The 24,724-nt window shown below is 41.9% G+C and overlaps 2 protein-coding genes across 3 annotated transcripts in view; both read left to right on the plus strand.

The window, feature by feature from the left end:
• Window positions 1–5,140: 5,140 nt before the first annotated feature.
• Window positions 5,141–7,846, plus strand: klf17 (Kruppel like factor 17). Its single transcript, XM_030401710.1, has 3 exons — window positions 5,141–5,376; window positions 5,497–6,625; window positions 6,732–7,846. The coding sequence occupies exons 1-3, from the start codon at window positions 5,296–5,298 to the stop codon at window positions 6,905–6,907; spliced, it is 1,386 nt and encodes a 461-aa protein (XP_030257570.1). The 5' UTR covers window positions 5,141–5,295; the 3' UTR covers window positions 6,908–7,846.
• Window positions 7,847–19,828: 11,982 nt separating this feature from the next.
• slc6a9 (solute carrier family 6 member 9) overlaps window positions 19,829–24,724 on the plus strand; it is a 77,887-nt gene continuing 72,991 nt past the window's right edge. Inside the window, exons 1-2 of one of the 2 annotated variants that reach the window (XM_030403513.1) lie at window positions 19,829–19,999; window positions 20,723–20,937. The gene's annotated coding sequence lies outside the window, so the exon portion shown is untranslated. The remainder of the gene's footprint in view (window positions 20,000–20,722; window positions 20,938–24,724) is intronic. The other variant, XM_030403512.1, reaches the window with a different exon arrangement.

A 24,724-nucleotide genomic window follows, 5' to 3' on the forward strand; every position in this document is an offset into this window, starting at 1 on the left:
TTTGTAATGTAATTTTGTTTTTTTACTTAAAATGTTTGCTTAGCAATTCCCTTGAAACCATTAAAGAACAACTAACGTCTGTCATTGCCACTGACCCTATCCAAGTACAATGCACCAAACCGACCGTGGAGGTATAAGCACATACTTTCATAGGTCATCCTTTTATTTGACTTTAAATGTGGGGGAGGCTTAATTGCTCCATGACGATAAAAGGGCTGGACACTAAAAGTAATATTTCCAGTTTAGTCAGTTTTCAATCCGCAGTGACAAACCCTGAGACTAGCCAGGGACTCAGATTAATGAAAAAATATATAAGGCAGTGATTTTCGAGAGTGTACAGACATACCTGAATATCTATCTGCGTCTCTCTTTACTCAGTGGCCCATCATTACCATTCCAGCTCTTAATTACGTCTGATCCTCATCACACACAAAAGATATGTTAAACAGCCAACATGCTGCTAAGGACGGCTAAGTATGTGACACCCTGATCTCATTAGGCTAGCTGCTAGCCGCTAATGGCTTCATTAGTGCTGGATGCTACTAAACCATTTAGCCACCATGAGCTTTGCCTCCTGGAGGAGGTTAAACCATTTAGCACTGCTGGCGACTAAACACATCAACAGAGCGATGATTGTGTGTTTGATAGGCCAATAACAAGTGCACTCATTAGCACATCATGTTATGAGCCACATGACACAGACTGAAAATACAATATGTTCAATGTTATAGCATGTACACAATATGTCAACATGGCTCATCATTATATTTGTATCATTTATGAGTGTATGATTATACAAGGGAAAAAGTTATACTTTGTGCATGTTCAATGAGTCGAATATGTTTGCATGCTGGAAAACTAAGCTAGAAGTTTAAGTCAAGGCTGAAACCTCCAATCTAACCATGTCCAGCTCAGTCACACATTAAGAGCCTTCCAGCCTTGCAGTCAGACTGTTTGACCCGACAGGCGTCAAGCTCTGGCCTCAGGAAGAGCAGAATTACTGATTACCGGGCCTCAATCAGGCTGATGTTGTTGCTATTCTTCTTTCCCATGATTCCCTCTCATTGCTTTGCATTTCCTCTCCTTTCCACCTCCTTATTCTACAAGGTAGACTGTCTCCATGCAGCAGTTTTACTTTCTTTTTTTCCCCACTCTAATCACTTTGTTGCTGTTTCATGCCATGCAAGGCAGCATATTTATCTAAGATAACAGCTGGGTTTCCCCTTACTTTGTGGGCGATGGAGGATAATTGCTGCTGCTGCTGCTGCTGTGCGTGTTTGCCTCCGTGTCCACATGTTCAAGTAGATTGCTCCTGCTTGTTCCGAGCACAGCTACTGTTTGGACAGGAACACGAAAACAATGTGTATATGGGGTCCTGTGTATGTCTAAATAAAGAATTGACAGTGATTGTACAGCACATTTACCTGCACAAGCCTGCACAAATTTGCTTATAACAAGCTTCCCATCAAATAAGTTCACGGTATGCAAATCCTGAGTGATTCCAGTGAAAATTCCTGCAGCTTTTGAGTGTCTGGGCATCAACACAGGACACGTGAGTAGCTAACACAATAACATCTTTGGTTCCCGAGTCTTTTTGTGTGACTTTTACACACATGCCTGTCAACAACACCCATCATGTCCCACATACGGCCATTTGAATTGATTTTTTACAGACATTCACACACTTTTTCACGCATTTTTTAAGTCTCACCTGCGCATTCATACCTTCAGCTGCAAATCTTTAAGATGCTCTACAGGGTTCATACATTGAGTTTATTTCAACATTTACATACAATGTATATAAATTAGACCATTTTCCACTTTTTCAACTTTTCATGCTCCTTCAGTTGATAAAGATTTAGCCAGCAATGCAGTTCAGCTCCCACCTTTTTTTTTTTTGCATCCTGCATCACTTTCCCACTTTTCCAACTATACACACTCTTTTCCGCTGTAAGACTTTAAGCCATAAAATTCAAACCATGTTTTATATTTTTCATACATTGAGTTTTATTCAACATTTCAACTCCATCCAAATTATATAGACCCCAGATCCCACTTCTCCAACTCTTCATACACCTTCAGCTGCTTAAAGGTTTAGCCAACAGTGCAGTTCAGCACCCGGCTATGCCACGTCCCTTTTACACTTTACCCATCCTTAAGCCAGAATCACAATTCAAACCATATAATGTTCCATATCTTTCATGAATTATTAGTTTTATTTGACATTTAAATTCCGTCCATATTGTTTAGACAATTTCCCACTTTTCCAACTCTTTATACTCCTTCTGCTGCTGAAAAGTTAAGCTGGCGATGCAGTTTAGCTCCCAGCTAACACTATATCTTGAATCCTTTATCCCTTTAGCACTTTTCCAACTGTTCATACTTTTTTCAACTTTTGATCACTCTTTCATAAGCCAGAAACTCCATTCAAACTGTGTAGTGTCCCATATCTTTCATACATTATGAGTTTTATTCAACTTTTAAATCCCATTACACCCTTACCCACTTTTAAAAACTACTCACAGTACTTTCAGCTGCATCTCCTGTTTTAGCACCAAAATTTCAACAAATCTTACTCCACTCATTTCATACTCTACTTTTTTATACTTTTGAGTAATGAAGCCTGCAGTGCTGTTTGGTATCAGCTTTTCAACATCCAGCATTCACACAGTTTCTTCAGAAATTGCTTTTCTAGCTTCAAACGTGTTGTATCAAAGAGAAGAGAGAGGAGGCAGTGAAACAGCCTGACCATAGGGAATCATTTTAAGGGAAAAAGGGCTACTTTTAAATTTAGCAACACAAACAACTGACAGAGATAAACAACTTTTTTTTTTTTATCTTTACGTGGAAAACATTTGAGTGTACCCAGGATGAGATGCCTTGGCTCTCTCTGTATGTCTGCCTAACTGTAATCTTAAGTAATTGTGTTTAGAAAACACTTGAGCGGGAAGACTTCCTCCCTTTCAGAGTCTCACAAAAGGAGAAACCTGAGCCCAGGGCAATTCTTTATCTGTCTCTGTCTCTGTGCTTGGCTATTTGGTTTTTACATGACCTGGGTTTGATCATGCCTTTGATGGAACGAGAGAGAGGGTAGTTTCTGTTCAGACGAAGAGATGATAGCATTTTTCAGGGGGCTTTATTTTTTTTAAAATATTTTACTAATTCATATTCAGTGTGTGGAAACAGGCTTATATAGCACAGTATTGCATGTTACCAATACTGTGTAGGCCAGACTTTTTTTCTAAATATATATATTACTGATGTGATAAATGAAAACAGTAAAGAGAGGTCTGCGAGCACACGAGCAGCTCCGTGTCTGTATCCTCCGCCAGGCATCTGAAGGTGGCTGCACTGAGTGAAAGTAGAGGAAGCGAGTGTCAAGTTTTTCCTCAGGAAACAGAGTCAATTTCCACTTGGCTCGTGGACAGGACCGGAATTTGTTTTGCGTAAGCCCAGCTGGGTAAAAATAACTGAGTATAAAGGCAGAGGGCTGCAGGACGCTGCCTTTCACAACACCTGCAAGAGCAGAGGGAGGCAGACACGATTCCCCCTCGCTGCAGTTTCTGGGATTCATAAAATCAAACCACAGTCCTAGAAAAGGTGGTTGCTAAACTGAACTGCTTTTATTTTTATTTATTTTCTAGCTAAAATACTTGATGGTGATAAAAAAAAAAAAAATGTCAAAAATGACCATGAATGACCACATCAGGATATATTTCAGGTTGTGTTTGTTACATGTATGACAAAGACATATTTCCTCAGTTTGCCAGAAATTAATTTACATTCAGCTGTACAGTACCTCACCTCACAGTGTAACATGTGGACTCATGTAGACACCTGCAGGCTTTGACCGCCTGTGATATCTTTAATGTACAGATTATTACATTGAAATGCTTGTTGATGGTCATTATATCTTTTGCTTACTTGGCTTGGTCTGGTGCTGTTGGTTGCAGATGTCAGTATAAACCACTCCGTGTATTCCAGTGGTTGAACAGGGCAGCAATGTAACAAATGGTTATGCAGGTTTCATGCGTTTGGGGTTGGAAAAAAAACAAAACTGATGCTGGCATATTGGCTGTTTCGCAAGTTGTAATAATGACTTGCTCAATATGCATACACACACACACTGTTCCAAATGTGTGAATCTTACACGGTATATGTACAAAATGTAATAATAATAACAATAATAAACACTAAAGTTTTATTTCTAAGGCTTCTCTCTCTCTCTCTCTCCCAGGCCTCCACTGTCTGCACCCATCCACCTGCACATTACCATATGACTGCAGGGGACTCACGGGGTTGCTGGGGGGGTAGTCATTAAGAAACATGTCGTCATTTGTTGACACCGAGATAACCAGGTTGTTTCGATGAGCCACCGCTTCACACGTTTGTGTTTGTGTTAAACATGCAGGGATCAAGTCCGGACAAATTAACAAGGTGTGTGTGCGTGCGTGTGTTTGAAGAGGCAGGGACGAAACTGGAAAAAAAATGAAAGGCACGGAGAGTCAGTCACCACCTTGCTCGTGGCTTACAGCCAGCAGTGGATCACGTTTTTTTTTTTTCTTACATAGTCTCTCTTAATATTTTCGTCTTCGAACATTTGAATAAAGTGTTTCTCTTGAATGTAAAATTGTTAGGAAATGTGTTTTGCGCACTGGCATTTGGACTTCCCTGCGCTCCACGACTTTACCCAGGCTTGGTGTCGCCCCCTGTACCTGCCTCAAGGGAACTGGGTTTCCCTTGAGAGAGAAATGGGACGAGCTGCTGAGATGGAGATGCATTTGACATCTACGTACTCCGCACATTCATTCAAGGCTGTTCGCCGTCTAACTTCAGGTTGAAAATACAGCGAGGAACATCGTAGATTGTTAAAAAATAATCCCGTGGCAAAGTAGAACGTTTATTCGCACAAGCCTTCGGGAAGAAGTTTCCTCGAGATAATTTTTGACTCATTCACATGAAACCATTAATGCTGTTTCTGGTTAAACTTTACGCACTTTTGGAACTAACCTGTTGGCGCACCTGAATGCCATTTGATGTTTGCGCTGCAGGCTGCAGTGGGGGAGGTGTGTGTGTGTGTGTGTGTGCGTTGGGGGGGAGTCGAAGCCACACCTCCCGGTATTAGTTAAGGAGCTATAAGAGGCTCCATCAGGACGGTTGACACACACACTCTGACTCCAGCATTCACTCAGCTGTCAACATTACCGAACAGGCGCTCTATGGACAGAGAGGACAGGCTCTGCTCGTTGTTGCAGTTTTAATTCTGTCCGTTTTGCTCTGAACTGACTGGTCAGCATGGCTGTGGCTGAAGCACTGATGCCAGCTGTGACATCGTTTTCAAGTGTCCAGGCGATGGAAGGGAAACAATTCCACAACGTAAGTAGATGATTTTATGTTCGGAATCTATATATGTATTGTATATTTAGTTCTGATTGTTGGCTCGCATTAGCAACTCTGTCCTCTTCTAACTTCGTTCCCGTTTGCTCTCCCGTGCAGCTGTGTAAGGTGGATGACTGTGCAAGCAGCAGCGCAACAGGCGGCGCAGACAACCCGCTCATCGAAGTGGAGTTCAGCATCCGCCAGTCTCCTGCTTTACCCCACAAGGACGACGACGAGCTGGGAAAGTTCCTGGACCTCGAGTTCATTTTGTCCAACACCATCGGCTCCGATGTTGGAGACGGCAGCACCAGCTGCGGGAACATCTCCCCGCCGCAGCAGCAGCAGTGCGCGTACTCCCTGCCGGAGTCACCAGAGAGCTGCAGCAGCAGCAGCTCTGTGCCAGACTGCGGCGACAACCCTCCTCCTCACCTGGCCGCACAGAGATACCACGGCACCGTCAGCTACACGAGCGAGGGCCCAGTCCGCAGTCTCATGGCGGAGCTCCTCACGCCAGAGATGAACTACAGGGGGGACAGTTCACCGGAGAGCGCGGGCAAGGCGAGAGACGGGCGGGAGTACACCGAGCTGCGAGCGCCGAATTCGGTCACCATTCCAGCTCTTCCCGCTCATCACCACGCGGCCACGTCCCCTCCTCCTCTTGGATACAAAATTAAAACCGAGCCTGTGGGCCAGTCTTGTATGATGGCTGCCGCTGGGGACTTTATGGGACATATGTATGATAGACAACAAATGCGCGCCGCGGCCTTTACGCACCACCAGGCCACACATCCAGGTGCGCTGGCAGGTTTCGGTGCGCACCACATGCAGCAACATGCACCTCAGGGACGCACAGGCTGTCATCTGACTGCGCAAGTTAACTCCATGAGCTCGCCTCACCCCAACCAACACCATCTCCAAAACCAGTACATGAACGCGCCCTACCAGCCGCAGTACACACACCAGAGTCTGCCACACTACCAGGGGCAGTACAACATGCACAGAGAGCCTGCCCACGTCCACCAGCAGCACCACCCGGCCTCCATGCAGGGGATGATGCTCACCCCTCCATCGTCGCCGTCGCTGCTGGAGTTTTACGCGCAGGACGACGCGGGGAGCATCAAACAGAAGCGAGGCCGCAGGTCGTGGGCCAGAAAACGCGCAGCCACGCACAGCTGCGAGTTCCCGGGCTGCGGGAAGACCTACACCAAGAGCTCCCACCTCAAAGCCCACACGAGGACACACACAGGTGAGCACACCAGCACACATTGATTTATGTCATTTGCTCGTTCTGATTTCATTTGGTTCTGTCCATGCGATGTGATCTAAACGAACTCTTCTGTCGTGTCCCTCAGGTGAGAAGCCATACCACTGTAACTGGGAAGGCTGCGGCTGGAAGTTCGCCAGGTCAGACGAGCTCACCCGTCACTTCAGAAAGCACACAGGACACCGGCCCTTCCAGTGTCACCTGTGCGAGCGCGCCTTTTCACGCAGTGACCACCTGGCTCTCCACATGAAGAGGCACATGTAGGCCGCATTATAACTTCTGGACACTTTTGTATCCAAATCCATCATGGGTTCATGCCCGGAGCATCCCAGAAGAAGCACGAGCTGGTCCCTCAGTACTGGACAATCGGAACAAACGTTCCTGTAGGGACTTGAGAACATGTGTGGTGCCTTGATAGAGAGTTTAACGCAACCTTTTCATAAAGTCAGGTGCCACACATGTATTCCTGTTGGAACTTGTCATGCTTCTGAAAGTCAAGTGCCTCTCCGTCAGAGACAGAATACATGCTGGTGGCCTCTGTACATATCTGTGGATATATGACTAAGTTTGGCTAAATTATAGTTGTTTGTATTGAAGACATTTCCTCACTCTGTCTTTGAAAATAAGTTATTGATTGTTGAGCGAGTGCCTTAACCAGAAGGTGCATTTGCTTCCTAAAGGGGAAACCTCACTGTGGGCAGGACCCATAACTTTGTGCATATGTAAATGGTATTTTTTGTAATGTTTACATCTTTATATCTTTGATACTAATCGAATCAGGTCAGGGTTTTTTATCGTAATTTTTTTACTCTATTTTCTCAAGCTTGTCGATCTGCACAGTAATACATATCATAGATTTGTTCTTAGTCCTGTGAGGGTTTGCTCGAGCGATGCCAACAAATTCAGGTACTCAAACTCATTTTCAGTCCCTTTTTTTTTTTTTTTTTCAGGATCCCTAACATCAAGTGTCTATTCGCCCTCACTTTACTCAGAGCAAATGTTATGTACAGCTCAGTGTTTATACAACACGTGTATTTTTGTGATGGAAGATGTGTAAAGAATGAAGAAATCCCCCTGCGACCAATGGTTGAAGTGCTGTACTTGAAACAGAGTATCCACTCAGATGTCTAATTTTTCAAGAATGCAATTGTTTTTAATGTGCTTAAGGGCTCAGAGAATAAAAGTACTTTTACAAATACAAAATGTCTGTCTTTGCCTCTTTTCCCCCATTTAGGAAGTAAAGTCACACTATGCATCTTTGGGCCCTAATACCATTTTTTTCTTCTTCACAATATAATAACACACACACACAAAGTATAATTCCAGGAGCTGTTAAGGTAAGGTTTATGTTTAGGTTCCTGTCAAACTCTGGATCACTGCCTATACGAGACTGCCCTCTGCTGTTCACTTGTATAATAACATCTGGCTGATCCAACAGGCTGTGTTTGCCAGACTGCTGCATGTTGCTGATGCACATTACTGGTTAAAAGCCATAGTCAGACCGTTGTGAAGGGAGCAGGAGTGTTTCATTTTCAAAAAGATTATAAATCATTGTCATGCACCCTCGAACGGACAGATGAATGTAACGTGCAGTGTAGAGACGCGACTCTACACTGTTGATCAAAGATATTACACTCATGAAGGATTCAGAGTGAGCAGCCCTGAAACAAGACGCAGGAGATGAATAAGAATACAGAACACAGCCTTCCGAACTAAGGAAAAAAAAGGAGAAGTGCTCCACTTAGGGCTGTTCAGACACACATTTTAGCCTCAAGATATCTAACACTGAAACAAACAAACACACTTGCCTGAAGCAAGACTGAATAGTAAAATGTGGTGGAAATGTTGTGCTGTGGAAACTGGGATGAAAGGTGAACACTGTTAGGTGGCACCTATAGATGTGGAGCTGCCATGTAGGGCCACTCATATCAGCGTCACACCCCTGCTGCTATTTAAACGAATCACCGCCTGCAGGCAGCATGCACGCCCGCACCCCAGAGAGAGTCATCAGATTACAGAAACACACAACACAGGGTATCTACAGAACTGATTGAATTGTTCTTTCTTTTCTTCTTTTTCTTGTTCACAGTAAAATGTTTACATGCAGACAGATTGACATAATTGCAAATATCATTGCATGCAAGCAAGTGTTAATCTAAGAGCATAAAACATAGTCTAAAGTAACAGTAGAATACTTACACTGGACAGATTGCTTATTGCTTTGTTGCTTTGTCGGATTCGTTCTCCCTGCAGTGATAGACACAGCAGGCCAGTTAAGTTATGCATATTTCTTAGAACCCTCTCCCATTAATAATCCAGTACCATCTCTGCTGTCCCGCCTGCTTCATGCTGAGACCAGAGTTTACAACTGATGAACGTGACAACTCACGTCTTAGTTTCTCCACTAGATGTCCTCAGTGGATTAGTTTCCACATACAGTCTTCATTATCTGCTAATGAGGCTTATTAGGAACAACTGTCTCAATTAGTGATGCTTGTCTCTTGTGTTCAGGCTAATCAAGTCCCTGTGCATGTTTTATGTCTTGTTCTAATTAAACCCATCTGTAGTGTTTTTCTGCGGAACTGTGTTTTGAAGGATATATCTAAGATGAGATCACTGAGGAAAAACAGCTAGTCTATGTATTAGTCCTCTGCATATTGTGACACACACACGCATATACATATACATACAGATATATGTATTATTATATGTATTATATTATAAACATAAATATATATATATATATATTGAATTTCCTTACAACAAATCTGAATACAATATTGTATGACTAAGAGCGACAGATTTTTTTTTGTTTTTTTTACCGTTATTATCAGAACTCTTACTTACAGTCCTCATGCCACAGCCACATGATATGACATAATGCAGCTTTTCCGTACGTCGAAATTCTTTCCACGATCACCTGCTGCCTATTAACGCATCAGCAGATGAATCTGAAGTTGTTGTCTGAAGTATGGTCAAAGTACTGCACAAAGTTTCTGACGTGTTATACATGCAAACTTACAGCATGTCATCTCCCACAGTGGTGGTGAACTGCAAGGCCATCATCAGCAGACAGAGGCTGTCATTTGATGCATGCAGGTGTTTCCCTAACATTATAAGGCTTATGTGAAGCACCCGGTCCAGTCTGGACAGTTAGTCCTCAGTGGACTTCATTGGCAAAATCAGTTATTATCTTTTGAATGTTTATTTTTATCAGCTCTTGCTTTTCCAATTTGTTCTACACAAGTAATAACAATAATAATGATCCAAAATCATGTCAAATTCCCTTTTGTCTTGGGTGACAGTTTTTTTCTGTGATATGTTTATCAAAAGACATCCTATAAATGAGTTTATTTCAGGAGGCTTTGTGGTAGTAGAGGCAGGTTGTATAGCTGTGATCAGTGACTCGCCATGCAGGCGCGACTGTTGGCCACACAGAGACAGTATACGTCACGCTGGCTACTCCTGAGGGCTGGGTGTCACACAGGGTTGGACGTGATTGGTCATCGCTGGACTGTATCTTGTTTGAGCAATAGAGTAAAAACTGACTTAATACATTTGTCTTAAGTGAGGTCAAATGTTTGTCTTAGAGCAGTGAAAGTGATCACTCAGCAGTTGTGTTTGAGTTGTGTTCATTTGCCTGTAATACATTTATCAAAAGATGTGTTTTGGGATGGTTTATTTCAGGAGCCTGTGTGGCAGCGCAGACAGCTGAGATCAGTGGCGTGTCATGCAGGCGCTCCCGTTAGCCACACAGAGACAGTACGACACCTCTCTGACCACGCCTGGGTGTCAGAGCTGGGTGTCACTTGGCGAGGACGGTCATAGATCAGCAGTAACTCTGTCTTAGTAACGAGGAAATCAAATTGCAAGAGAGGCAATGAAAAAGTGTACGAGAAATACAGATTCTCACATTAAAGTGGATTTCCTATGTAAATACGTGAGAGACACATAATTATATTGACAGTGGTAGATGGGACCACCAGGAGCAGAGGTGGAAGAAGGATTAAGATCATTCAGCGAGGTAGAAGTTCTAAAACCACACTGTGACAATATGCTACAAGTGGAAAGAACTGCTTTCGGTGAGTAAAGTAAAAGTATGTAAGTATCAGTAAAATGTAGTTAATGTATAAAAAGTACAAGTTCTTACTGTGCAGTGAAGTGGCCCCTCACAATGTTATACTATCATATGTGATGTTTTTGGATTGAGGCTGTAGTACTGCTGCATTCATGTGTATGTTGACTTGTACTGCTGTAGATGTTGAACATTGAGCTCCTTTAACTACTTTATGTACTGTTGGGTAACTTTATCTATGTCACTCATATGTTTGTAATGTGATTTTCAACTTTGTGAAAATGCACCTTCCAGCTAATCCAAGAGGATTTTCAAATGTTTGATTTAGTTTAACAAGTAGCAGAATGTAACACATAAAAAGGAACATCCTTCAGTTTATCAGAAATATTCAAAGTCAGCACATCTGGAGAAACATGATTCAATGAAGTTAGTGGAGTGCAAGGTACAAGATTTGTCTCTGGGATGTAGTGGAGTAGAAGTATGAAGTTGTGTTAAATAGAAGTACTCAAGTACAAGCAGGCTTGAGGAGTAAAGGGAAACATGTAATGGGATTACATCATCAGGATACAAGAAAAGGTGACAGTATTCTGGTAAAGTTACAGAAAAAAAGATGTAATGGGTGTACAGTCGCACTCCGTAAAAAAGGGGATAATTAACGGGATTACAATTTTGAAATAAAGAATGATACACTAATCTGTAACCACACACATGTGCACACGTGACAACACTTCACGAGTCTCACACTCAGGTCTTAAAACCAAATACTCAAGTGTGTATTCGTCCAGAATACACACTCACTTTTAAGATTAGATAAAAGTAATTTTATTGACATTTCTTTTCTATAGTCTATTCGCTTTGTCTATGGGACTGAGGTAATCCAAAAGGTACATTACTTTAATATTGTGATACTTGGATTATGTTACTGACTACATATTCAACATGTAATAAGTAACTGTAACCGAATACAATTTTAAAATAACCTTCCCAACCTTATATACAAGTACTTCGAACTTAGCACAGTATTCAGGTAAATGTACACTGAGGTGTGGTTTCCTTTTAGTCCAAAAGTACATGTCAGGATGGCAAGTAAGGCACAGGTGGGACTAATAATAATTCAGCCTCTATAATCATTACTGGTCCCACCTGTACTTTCTCTGCTATCACATGACAAACTGTCATCAGCGAAACAGGACAACAGCCTCTTTTCACAGTCAACATTTTGATGTGCTGAGGCAGGAAAAGCACAGGTGTGACCGAATCTGTTGACAGTATATTCTCACACTAACAGATAGTCTGTAGCAGGTTAAGAAGAACTTCTTCGTGTTCACACTGTACTACTCTTGAAAATGTTTCTCCTCAGCCATTCATTGTCTTTTGCCAGCCTCTTTTTTTGTCTGAAATACTGTATGATCTTTCCAACCTCTGGATTTTGTTTCAATTTTGTCATTTTACCCATGATGAAAACGTTTTGTTTTTTAGCATTCAAGCTCCGACGAGGATCACTTATGGATGTGAGTCACGGGAGCCGTACAACATTTTGTTCTGACTGAGTGATTTGATTGGACAACAGGCATTCCATGAGTGCTTAGACTCTATCAGCACTTTTAACCGCCTCTCGCAGATGCACAGGTGCTCTAATAACTGTTAATTGAAGGAACTAAAAGCTAAGTCTAAAAGCTAATCCTGAAGCAGCTTCAATGAGGTTTAAATTTAAATACGTTTTTCATGCAGTGAACTAAATCAAAATAAATGACTCTTAATTAGGGTGTTGGGGTTTAGAAAAATCAGACTGGCACGCGTTCACCTTCCCATCCATTCTCCTCATCTGTCGCCGGAGACATTGACAGCTTTTGGAGAAATGCCTAATTAAATTTCAAACAGAGTGCGCTGAAGCCCTCAGTCCTTATCTATTATTCTGTACACAAATCTGCAAACATGGATTAGACTTATCCTCTGAGCAACGTGTGGAGAATAGCTATTAGCAAAAGCAGTTTTATGTGTCTGTCTTGATTTTGAAATATTAGTAACATGGAGGAAGGATGCGCTCCTTCCTGATTTTCACAGCTTTCAGACTGAAGAAGTTGAAGTAGTGCTAATAAAAAGAAGTAACCAGCAGCTGCTATTACTCAGTGCATCAATTTAAAGCAGCGGTTGAATAAGTAATGTCTTGTGATCGGCCTTCTCTTTCATAATGAAAGTGAAAGAGTCTGATCATGCAGCTGGACTTTTGAAGAGTCCGATAATAACACAGTGCCGTCGCTTATTGGGCAATTGTGGCCAATTTCTGTTCTCCATTGTTCCATTATCTCTCGCATTCCTTCATCTGCATCCTCAGTGCTGAACCACACTCATCGCCTGTGTTTCGTCAGCAGTTTGCTTTAAAAGACAGGCGACCCAAGTATGACTGCTAATGGGCAATCAATGTTTCACTCTTATGTACTGTATATGTAGTGCCCGCTCAAAACATAGTGTGCAGCACAGATTATCTGGTAGTGTGAGGGGTTTACAGATCCAGTTATAAACCTCTTGAACTGCTAACAGACTCATCAGGGTGGCCCAAATAGTATCAAACACATTCCATATTTACGATTTAAAATGTGTATGATTACATCTATGGGTTACAGCTGGCGATGCTGCCAGGAAAAAGAAAACATTGTTGACCTTGAGGGGAACGTTAGCTAGCACACCACTGTTGACAGAAACTTAAAATCTCACCTCCAGTTCTCGCTGATGAGAAAACTCATTTAACCTTCTGCTTCTTGTTTTTTTCTCACTGCAACGCGCATCTACAACAACTTGTCGCATCATGGTAATCTCTATTTTGTTTAAGTCTGCTTCCCCATGAGATTACACAGATGAGATCGTGAGTGACTCTGCAGAGCCATCTACCTTGTGCACTCGGCGGCCATTTGCCTCCATCTTGCGCAAGGTGGGAAAATTGGATGCTGGGATTATTGATGATATTATGTAATGCTACTGTTTTCCAGGTTTAAAATCATATAAATGTGTCTTATCTGACAAGTTGTTAGCATTTTACAGTTTACCAATGGATCAGCAACTGAGTAGATTATGAACAGTGAAAATCGGGAGGCCATATTTCAAGGTGAAACAACGCATTTGATAACGCTTTAGCTGATGTTAGCATTCAAACACCTTCAAGCTAACATCACCATTTCATTACAATATATTTGTTGCTATTTCTAAATTAATGTACACATTTCCTTATTTGAATGTATCAAACTGTCATATCAAACAGTAACGTTAGCTAAAATGTGTTTGAATGGTAATGTTAGCTGTTGTCTTGTGTTAATGGAAGCGAATCGATTAAAAACCTGTTGTTTAACCTGGAAATATGGTCCGATGACCCTATCTATTCATTGTCTTCACAGTTGCAAATCAATCTGGCAACAATCAAATGATAACATAATGTTAGACTGCCTACACTTATACAGTATGACTTGCACTCTAGAACGCAGCACTATGACATTTGAGCTTCTGAGTGTGATGACGGAGGAAAATGGCCAATGTCAATAGGAAATAGTATTTACCTTGGATACAACAGGAGATAAACCAGTATGCAAAGTTTTAGCTTGGATATGACTCAAAGTCAATAACTTTTCATATAGTCGACAAATAGTAAATGTTATTTAACAGCATGTTTCACAACAAGACTAGATCGCAAGCAATGTCATTGTCCCCAAATCAATAATATCCTATCATGTGATAGATAGAAAGGTTGTCTTCATTGCATGCATTTTTTGGCTCATTATTTTACACCCCACAATATTTTGCACTTAAGAAAATGCAGATAATGCCGTGTTCATTGAAAATGTGCTAATTTACCTTTTGTGCTATTGAGCCAGTGTGTCAGTGAGATTACTAACATGTTGTTATTCAATTGAATATAATTTATTGCATATTGTGCGACTGGATAATGTACACAAGTTGTACAGCAGCAATTGCAAGTGACCAGTGAACAACATTCAGCACTGTAACATTTTTCGACTCCGCTTCCTCCAATCAAAATGCAGGGAAGCTTTCCAAATTCCAATAATTGTCCCTGGGTTCCTGGAAATATTCCTGATGTGGAAAAAGGGTTTTCATTTTCTGTTACATGTGAATGGTGTTGCCCAATTATATGTATAAGGTGTTGTTTTTTGACTGGCGACCTGTCCAGGGTACACTTCTCCCTGTCCCCATGCATGCTAGGACAGGCTTCAGCCCCCTGTGACCCTGACCCTGACCCAGATTTGCAGTTTAGAGGAGGTGTGGGTTGAGGGAAAAAATGCAAATAGAAAAAAAGAATCTCATAGTTAAAGTTCCAGTAACTGTCGACCAAATACTGACCCTCCATGCCATTGTTCTATGTATATATCGACATAACATTTAAACTAGCACTAAACTTTATATATATATTATTATATATATTATTTATATATATTGTGTACTGAACCACTTTGTAACATGGCACCGTTATAGTTCACTTTAGAGGCAGTGGTAGATTAGTATTCTGTGTGGGTGCGTGCGTGTGTCGCCAAGGAGGCAAAGCTATGTGAGCCCCTGTAGCCTTGTTTACCTAACCCAAAGGATTCTGGGTTTTGTCAACTGTCACTGGGTCAGAAGTCAAACTCCACGGCCAGTGTTTCTGGGGTGAAATGGGGCAGAAATCAGAACGTCTTCATTAAAAATGATTGAAGTTTAACTGACGTGTATGCTTCTATTTACATCATCAGTGGACACAAGGAAAAATGGAGCAAATGGATCACTCCTTGCAGGAAACACACATATGTTGAGGGGGGGACATGACACTCCCTAAACACTCAGCTATTATCTCTTAGGTCGAAGAAAGGGCATGGGAAAAAGTAGTTGTTAGCATAGCAGATGCTAGGGGTGCTTGATAATTTATTAACTATTTGTGACAAACAGGGTTGTACACATACCTAGATGTATAATTAACATTGTGAGTCGTCTGTGTCCACCTGTGTTATATTTGGCAGCCGGAAAAACTTTGTCTTCATATGCTGTGGTTATCGTTATCACTTTCCCAAGCTGCAAATAAACACTTCAGTGGAATGTAATAACCCTCTACCCCTGTTAGAGCGTAGCTGACAGGCATTCAGGCCGAGGTAGGACATCCCAAAATGAAATAAAAAGAAAGATAAGGAAGGTGAGAGGATGTGAGGACAAAAGCAACAGAAGGCAAACGTGGGATATGGGCGAATTAGGAGAAGATGGGTAAAATACCGGTCTGGTAGTTAATCAAGAGGGTTTGCTTTAGCTTGTGGTGTAGATAGGAGCTCAAACTTCCCTGTATTTCTGGACACCTTCGATGATGCTGCAAAGCTGAAATGACACTGCCTGGCACTGTGAACTGAGGGCAAATTTCCAGATGAGCTCAGATTTCACGAAAGAGCGCAGCATCTGCCGATTTTCAAACAGTTTTCAAATCCTGCTAAATTCCCAACAGTCAGGTATGTCAGTCAAACAAACAAACAAATCCTTCAACCAGCCCTGAGGGGCAAGTGAGAATTTCCATGGATAAATATGTGCAGTGGTTCAGAGCAAAATTAACTTACTATGCAAATAATACTTAAACATAGGATTTGGCTTTGAAACAAGTGTCATAGCCTGAGGGAAGAAGCTGCTCTGTAGTCTGGTGGTATCGCACTAATACATGGTTTATTTTGTTTTTTTAGCTTTTGTCCAAAGGGGCCGCCATGATCAGCAAAGTACAAGATCCTTGAAGCAGCTTTAACTTCGTATGAAAAAATATATATATCTGATAACAAAAACAGAAATAATTATCCTCACCACCTTTATAATAAGAATAACACAATCATTTCAGTGGCTTTGAATTTATGGGCAGTATCTGCGCTACTATCACCAACTCTATAGAGCGTTTTAGAATCTTTCAGCACATTGTTTTGTTTGCTTTGACCATCCTTCCAGAAACAGTGACAGCATCTGTCCGCTTTAAAGGAAGCACAGAGTAATCTTGTCTATAGGGACCCACAACATGGGTCCCTATAGACAAGATTACTCTGGGGGCCCTTATTACTTTTCCTGTAGGCTATATAATAGACTGTATATGTCTAACTATATCAAACTGTCATTTGTTTTCTGAGGACATGACAACCCTTTATCTGTTATTGCACTACCACAATGTGTTAAGCGGGCATAATACTTGCATGTGATACACAAAACGCAGTAGTGTTCAGAATTATGCTGCAAGGGTCCTCTTCGTCCACATCCCCAAGGCATACTCAATTATCAGACGTGCTCACGAACATTACAATATAAAAGCAGAAAACATAATTATCAATCATGCGTGGTCATAACTGAAGCAAAAAAAAAGAGAGAGAATCTAGCGTGTTATTAGCTCTAACAGCCACACTAAAAATGAATAAAGGGCCTTCTTTTACTCCGTCTGTAGATAACTTATTTGCAATATTCCAAAATGGTTTACGTCAGTCAGGTCACTACATTCAACTGTGGTTCTTCATCTAACACAGGTTTTGTGCTTTATACACAATGAAGACACATTTGACCAACATGATCAACTACGACTCATGTCTGTTTTTTTTCATGTGGCAGTTTTACGTGACTTTCGATGCGAATTTGTATCTTTCTGATCTCTGATCTTGCTCCATTTCCTGATGTTAGATACATTTAAAGTTTTAACTGGGAAACCAGCATGATGACAAATGGAACAGAAAAACACCCAGCCTCTAAAACATCTGAAAGTTTGAAGGAAGTCGTACCCGCAGACGTTTCCGGCGCTTGGGCTCATTTTGTTGCAGGAAATGACTTTATTGCTGCGGTGCAAAAAGGGCTGTTTGGAGCACCTTGTCTTCTTAAGATTTTCCAGGTCATGGCCTCTGTATGCTCTTGCCTTGATTGTGCATGCGTTGACTCTATTTGCAGTTGGATTATTCATTGGTTTTAGCTTTGAACCTGTAGCACTTTTCCCCTGAAGAAGGTGAGACACTAAAGTCGACCAGAGTAAACGTTTACCTGATGAATATCACCATGAAACCTTCCCAGGTGATAACGTAACTTCTGACAAACATTTTGGTGATATGCGTTTTCTGAAATGTTGTGTTTGAATGACACATTATCTGATTAAAAATGCACTTACCTGCATACGTTTCACTAGCAAGGACCACACCGTCAACGAGATGCGTTTAAGGATTTATTAGTGACAAAGGAAAACGAAGTGTCGAAGATCTTGGTTCTTTTGAGTTCTTCGAGTGCGTTGTGGGGATTCTTGTAGAGAATCCGCCGCCACTCCCGGGCAGCGACGGACACCCTCATGGACCTACGAAGGAGAGGAGAGAAAGAAGAAACAGGCAGAGAGAAATGGGTTGGGGGGGGAGGGGTGCAGAATACGAGAGCGAAGCAGAGGAGACGGTCAGGTGGTTATTTATAGAAATGCGGAAGTTGGCGCTGTTGAGGTGTGGTCCTGATCCTGAAACTATGCCAATTAAGCTTCAATTTCAGAACAGAAACCTGAACGCTGGATCAAACCAGGTAATAAAGTTCTTGTTTCATTTTGTTGACATATTAGAGTAAAAGGTTTTCACAGAGGGAATTTTGGATTTATCTTTAATCACTTTAATGGACCGAAAGATTGCAATGCACTTCCAACCCATGCTTGACAAGCTACTAACTTTAGCCTATAAAGGAAAGCAGCCGAATGTTTAAGACAACTTTTTAATGCCTGTGAGAACTGTTAAAGGCACCTGGGCCACAGAAACACTGAAACACAGCTTTCATACCCTGATGCAAATATCACCCCACCTGTCTACGGTGTTTTTGTAACATCAAGCATTGAATCAGATCAACAGGCCGCAGTAACACGGCATCCTCATACCATGTCTGACCTGTACAAAAGATCTCTACAATGATGTATAGATCTATATTTACACAACAAAAAACATCTATCATGCACATGATTCACTGATTAATTTGCCAAATCATAATTTCATTTGAAGACAACAAACAAAGACTGCAATGCGACTTGTCCCACCACAAAAATGTCGTGAGAATGCGTTATGTCAGGGATGTGATTTAAGTTCCTCTAAGTTACACGACAAGAGACAGACTACTTTATTATGTGCAACAATGGACATAATTGACCTTACATGCTGCCCTAGCTGGAGATGGGGAAAGTAACCAAAGATTCATGTTTAGATGAAACTGTTTTGAAAAACGCTGTTGCAAGTTTGAACTGATCTGGTCATGAATAATTGGTATAAACTCACCTTAAACAAACGCCCCCAAAGAACACCTCAAAATCCCAATTTCAGAAATAGGTACATGGTAAACTATAGTCATTTTTATTTTTTTGTGTTGATGATGAACTGAGGAGTCTCACAGCCTGAGGAATGGAGCTGCTCTGTATTCTAGTGGTACGGCAGCAGATACTTCTGTATCTTTTGCCAGATGGCAGCAGGGTGAACAGAGGGTGGCTGGGGAGGGGGATATCTTGAAGTATCCTTTGGACTCGGTGCAGACATCACACTTCACCAAAGTCACTTGTGCTATGTAGATGTGTTCCTGTGATGTTCACAACTTAAATATGTTTAACCTGTGGTAACAACAGACCTTATATCAGGCATTCCAGTGAAAACCAGTTAAAAAAAACCCCACTAACATTGAGACAAGGGAACCGGAAGTGCAAAAATGCTGACTTATTTCCGGTTGGGTTTTTTTTTAGGATAATATGAATATATTTTTTAACAGCTTTTAAAACGGTGTTAACGTTTGAAAAATGTGCAGCAAACTCAAAGTAACTTACAGGTGGAGAAATGAGAATGGGAGAAATGTAATGTTCATGGATATGGGAGAACGTGGTCTGAATGCATTTAGTGCGAATGCAACTTTTGACAGTTTTGACTCAGTTTTGACCAATGCATGTTAGCAATTGAAAAAAAAACCAAACTATAATCTAATCGTAGTAACTCTACCAAAGGAGGGAAACAATGTGTGTGGAAAGGAATATTTCCCCTTTTTTTTATAATACTGCCCGTGTATCTTCAATCTTATTGCTTTAACATGAGTGCACTTTTATTCCCCACATCTTCATACCATCTTCTGTGAGGCAGCATTAGACTGTGGCACATCACTATAGGCAGCAGAATTTTTTTGACCGCCACCCCTCACCTCCCTCCTCTCACCCCAGCCTGACCATCACTGCGCCTGCATGCGTGTCTCCTCCTCCTCCTCCTCCTCCTCCGCGTTCCCACCAACCCCAACAACCTGATCGGTCCTCAAACAAGGTAAAACCCTGCATCTGCATGCCAAAACCTCTGGAGCGCCATCATCCATTCACCGGCAGCATCTTTCATCCGTGACACGTCCTCTATGCTGTTAAAACGCGGAGGCTCCCATCTGTCACCGGTGGCATTGCTGTAGCCGAGGCTACCACACCTGTCTGGAGCGTCGCGTTGACTCATTGTGCCTCTGCCTCCACCAGGCTGTGACAGAATTTAAATTTGCATTATCATCAAAGGCGCAGGGCACAGATGATCGGATGCAAGCATGTGATTTACAAAACCACCTGCAAACACACACACACACACTCACACACATACACACCGCACAGCCAAAATCACAGGAGGTGTGTGTGTGTGTGTGTGAGAGAGAGAGAGAGAGAGAGGAATCGTTGCGGCATGCTCTTACAACAAAAGAATGAGCAACACATGCGTTCATTCCTCCACTGAACACGTGCCGGTGAAACGTCCGTGATATCAATGTGTGTTCGGGTGATTGCCCCTCAACATCCCCGTGTGTGTCACTCCAACTGGGTCTTTGAATTAAACAAACAACATTAAAAAAAAAATATTAATAATGCAGAATTACTTTGATTGACGCTTAATTGCTTTTACACACAATTAACTCGTCGTCTGGCATCATCTCAAAGGTCACATGCAGCAAGTGACCCGGCATGTTTTTAAGGCAGCGTCTTGTCTGACGGGTTGCGTGTCCACCCGCACCCGCAGAGCGCCGTCATCCACGTGTTGCCTCGGACCCCCGCGCGCTCAGCAGCTCAGAAAGGAGGGGCCTGAGGAGGAGTTATTGGCCCGGCTGTGACCGAGCGGGGACGGAAGACCCAAGGTGATGCAACTTTTTTTAAAAGCCAATATTGGCGGAAGGAAAACCTTATATGTGCAGCGGCGCCCTCCGAAGTAAAAAGACGAGAGAGCTCACCTCCACGGTAAGACGGCGCCTTGCTCACCGCAGGGAGAGGGATTGTTGAGTTGGAACCGGTGTGTGTAACTGGGTAATACGCGGGAGGGTGAGCACATACTTGGGGCTGGCTGGCTGTGTGGTTATATTCTCCTTGAGTGAGCCACTTTGCTCACAGGTTTTACGTGGGGGCTGTAAATGTGTCAGGATGACCATTGAGCGACAAGGGAGGGAAAATAACAACTGTCCGTGAAGGGGAAACCGTTACAGAGCAGAGGGTCCACGGAGTGATGGGGGAGGCTGGAGAGCTGCCATTTAGTCCCACGTGGCACTGGCCGTGGCCTCCCCCTTGTTGTGGTGGAGGGGGATGCTTCTGTGTTCAGATATGTTTCTGACTGCGTGTCATGGAGACCAGTTGAGGTTCACAGGTGATATACATCAATAGCACAGTTTGCTAACAGAGAATCACCACACAACCAATAGCAGACCTAAATACTACGTAGTTTTTATGGGGACCAGCTGAATGTCATTATTCTACGGTCATTGTAATTGCAACAGTTTTAGTGAACCAGACTGTCATACCGACATCCATATTTGAAGGTGTTCAAAATTTGATAAGGATCCATCATTTAAAGGTGCATTTTCATATATTTGCATAGTAGCCAGTAAGCTTGATTAGCTGTGCAGCTAGCGGCTAGCGGGGAGCTCGGAGCGCTGGGGAGGTATTGGTGTTGACGGCTCTGCTAGCACAGGAGCTTTGGACCGGGTCAGACTTAAGTAGATATCTCTGCGGCACCATACACAAGTGCCTATTATCACCGTCTTTTTCAAGTGTCTTTTCCTCCCATTCTGTTGATCATTTGTGGTAATTTTAGATGTTTTTTTTAACTAAGATTCTTGAATACTGCACCTTTAATCGCTATTGCAAGGGCGTGGCATGAAGAGGCAGCAGCTGATAGCCAAATTGTGCTTATCAATAGCTGCATATATGTTCTGTACTTTGTGTAGCGCGCAGGTGTTTACAAACGTTAATTTCGTTATACAACCCTGTGTTTTATAAATACAAAAAAATGACCTTGAAGCCTTGAAACTTTGATACCTTAATTCATTTTTTAACTTTAACACATAATCTCCCTTAACCAGTACTATAAAGTTCAAAAATTCTGTTATTGATACATTGGTGGATATCCTTGTATACACAGAATATACATATAAACACAAATTATTAGCAGTGATCCCTCAAATGTGGAACACTTGTGACAAAGTTATGTAATGGTGGAAGGATATTTTACAGTTTAACAATAATACTTGATTGTCCGAAATTACATCAAGGCACTGCAAATGTAAACTTTACTGTGAATTTAATGATTTTTAACCTACCCCACACATCTGTTTTCTGTGTTGTGTTCTGTAAAGAAAATAGTTTTTATATCTGTCATAGGCCAATATCGGCGAAACTGATATATCAGTGAGGTTCTATTCACTGGCTCCTAATTCCTGTTCTAAAACGTATATTTGTGTTTTGTGATATTACTTTTTCTTTTGAAAATTGTTCGACCACGCTGTATCGGTAAAAAAATACAAAAATCATGTTACAACATGATTTTGTATGTTTAAAATTTTTATACCTTGTTTTTCTTCTCCTCTGCTTTTGATGGATTGCAAAGCAGCTGTAATGGTACATACAGCAGCCTACTGTATCAGACAGTGTTGATGCAGCGCTTGTTCAATTCATGAAATCAGTTTAGCGATTGGCTATAATTTAAGAGATAAAGCAAATAATAGCCAATGATATATCTGCTCAATTCATATCATGCATCCCTATTTCGGGTACATTTGGAAAATACCACATTTGCTGTATTTGATTATTGTAACCCTAACCTTGACAAACACTTTCGGTAAGGATCTCTTAAGTTACATGTTTGTTGTAAACTAATATCAGCCAATAGATCAGCCTGCCCAATTTACTACTCAGGCTCTAATTAATAACATAAGATCATATGTGATGGGCAGCGTTTAAAGGTACTTATGTCTCCTAATGAGACTAATGCTTATCATACGACCATCTGACTAATTTGTGTGTGGCCATGTGATTGCAAACTTACTACATTTCTTAACTTTGTACTTCACTAAAAATCTCGAGTTCGAGCTACTCAAATGTCAATCTTTGGTAATTTTCATCATTACAAGTTGAATATGTTTGTTTTTGTTCGTAGGACTAAACAAGGGAATTTGTGGTGGCTTCTTTTATAGTAAAACAACAGTAATTGACAGACTGATCGTTAATGAAAATAGTAGTTTGTGGTACATACACATGTTCTTTATGTTTCATTTGTATTCCTATAGCATAACCAAATTGGTTGCTGGACAGAACGGTAAAAGTAGGGTATGTCAACAGAGGTTGTGCATGCATGAATGGCAACAACCCCAGCCCCCAACAAACACACACACACACATGCACACACACATGCACACACGCACACACACACACACACACACACACCACCCCCTTCCCACCATATCCTTGTCCACACACAGGAAGGCCTGTCTTTCTCAAGCCTTAGAGTTTTCTGTTTGCTCTCCTTGCGCGGGGCTCTGTACGTTAGACACAATTTCGCAATCGTACGTCAAAAGGACAGGGAATCCACAGCCTAATCACAACAATCTTTTCTTACATGTGAGTGTCAAAAGCATATGAAAAAGCCTCTCAGTTACACCTACATTAGACTGTAGCCCCATTCACACTGCCCTCTCAGTGCGGGAATCATGCGCTGATACTCAACCTCGCTGCCTGTGTGAAAGTCACAGATGCGGAGAGGAGGAACAGTTTCACTGCAGAGGCCAGACAGCATCTACGTGAATGAAAAAACCGTAGGAGTGTGTCGGTCTAATTGTGTTCACAGTCTGACAGCTGAACAGATCCTTTACTTATCGAATAAAAGGGAAATGTCCCACATTTCAACCCACAAAGCAACGATACAGGACCAAACAACAGCAATATGGTAACTGGTAGTGTCTTTGGCGACTTACATGAGGAAAGAAATACCACAATTATACGTGGAAAAGCCTCTATAATCCTGTCCGTCTCACCGACTTTTCAGGACATTTCTACTCGAAAAACAGCCTCCGTCCCTGACAGCAGAACCTGGCAGCTCACGCATATATATGGCGAGATTACGTGTAACTCACCATGTCTTTGTCGCCTTCCTTGTGTTGTTGTAGTAATTGTCAATGGAAATGTGTATAGAAAAAGATCACCGCGATGATCAGCTCTCTCCACCGAGACTTCAGTGAACTTTCCCCCAGAAAACAGCGTCATCCCCTGTAAGTGAGAGCCAGACAGACAGGGTACACTGCTTACTGATGGTGATTATGTACTTGTGTAATTTAGAGCAAAAAGAAACATAACTTTGTCACTTTCTATGACTCTTGAAATAGTCACTACTAATTGCCAGCTTATATCGCATTCATTTTATAAATCATTCTCTCCAGTTGTGGTTAAGTTACTTCCACTAACAGCAGAGGATTTGAGGATGAGGTTGGGGACATCACTCACCAGATTTTTGATTAAAAGGAAGTTCCCCTCTAAAGTGGACGGAAGTAATAATGTAGAGGGAACCTGTAGCATTGGTGAGGTGGTGAAATGCCTTACTTCCCCATTTCGCTGCACAGACATGAATATCACATCAGAGACGCGGAGCCATTGTGGGTCGGCCATGGTTGCGAGATTACACCTCAGCCCGCTTGGAGGCAGAGCGTGTGCACCATGACACTCAACACGCAACACTCCGGAGAGGGTCCCTCTGAGACTTTAG

Source organism: Sparus aurata, chromosome 21 (assembly GCF_900880675.1).
Source record: "Sparus aurata chromosome 21, fSpaAur1.1, whole genome shotgun sequence".
NCBI classification, from domain to species: Eukaryota; Metazoa; Chordata; class Actinopteri; order Spariformes; family Sparidae; genus Sparus; species Sparus aurata.

What these genes read in the sequence shown, in the direction of transcription:
- klf17 (XM_030401710.1), top strand. Translation starts at nt 5,296, where the DNA reads ATGGCTGTGGCTGAAGCACTGATGCCAGCTGTGACATCGTTTTCAAGT. An exon ending in AAGGGAAACAATTCCACAAC is followed by an intron (nt 5,377 to 5,496) that starts GTAAGTAGATGA and finishes TCTCCCGTGCAG; the next exon opens with CTGTGTAAGGTGGATGACTG. An exon ending in CCACACGAGGACACACACAG is followed by an intron (nt 6,626 to 6,731) that starts GTGAGCACACCA and finishes CGTGTCCCTCAG; the next exon opens with GTGAGAAGCCATACCACTGT.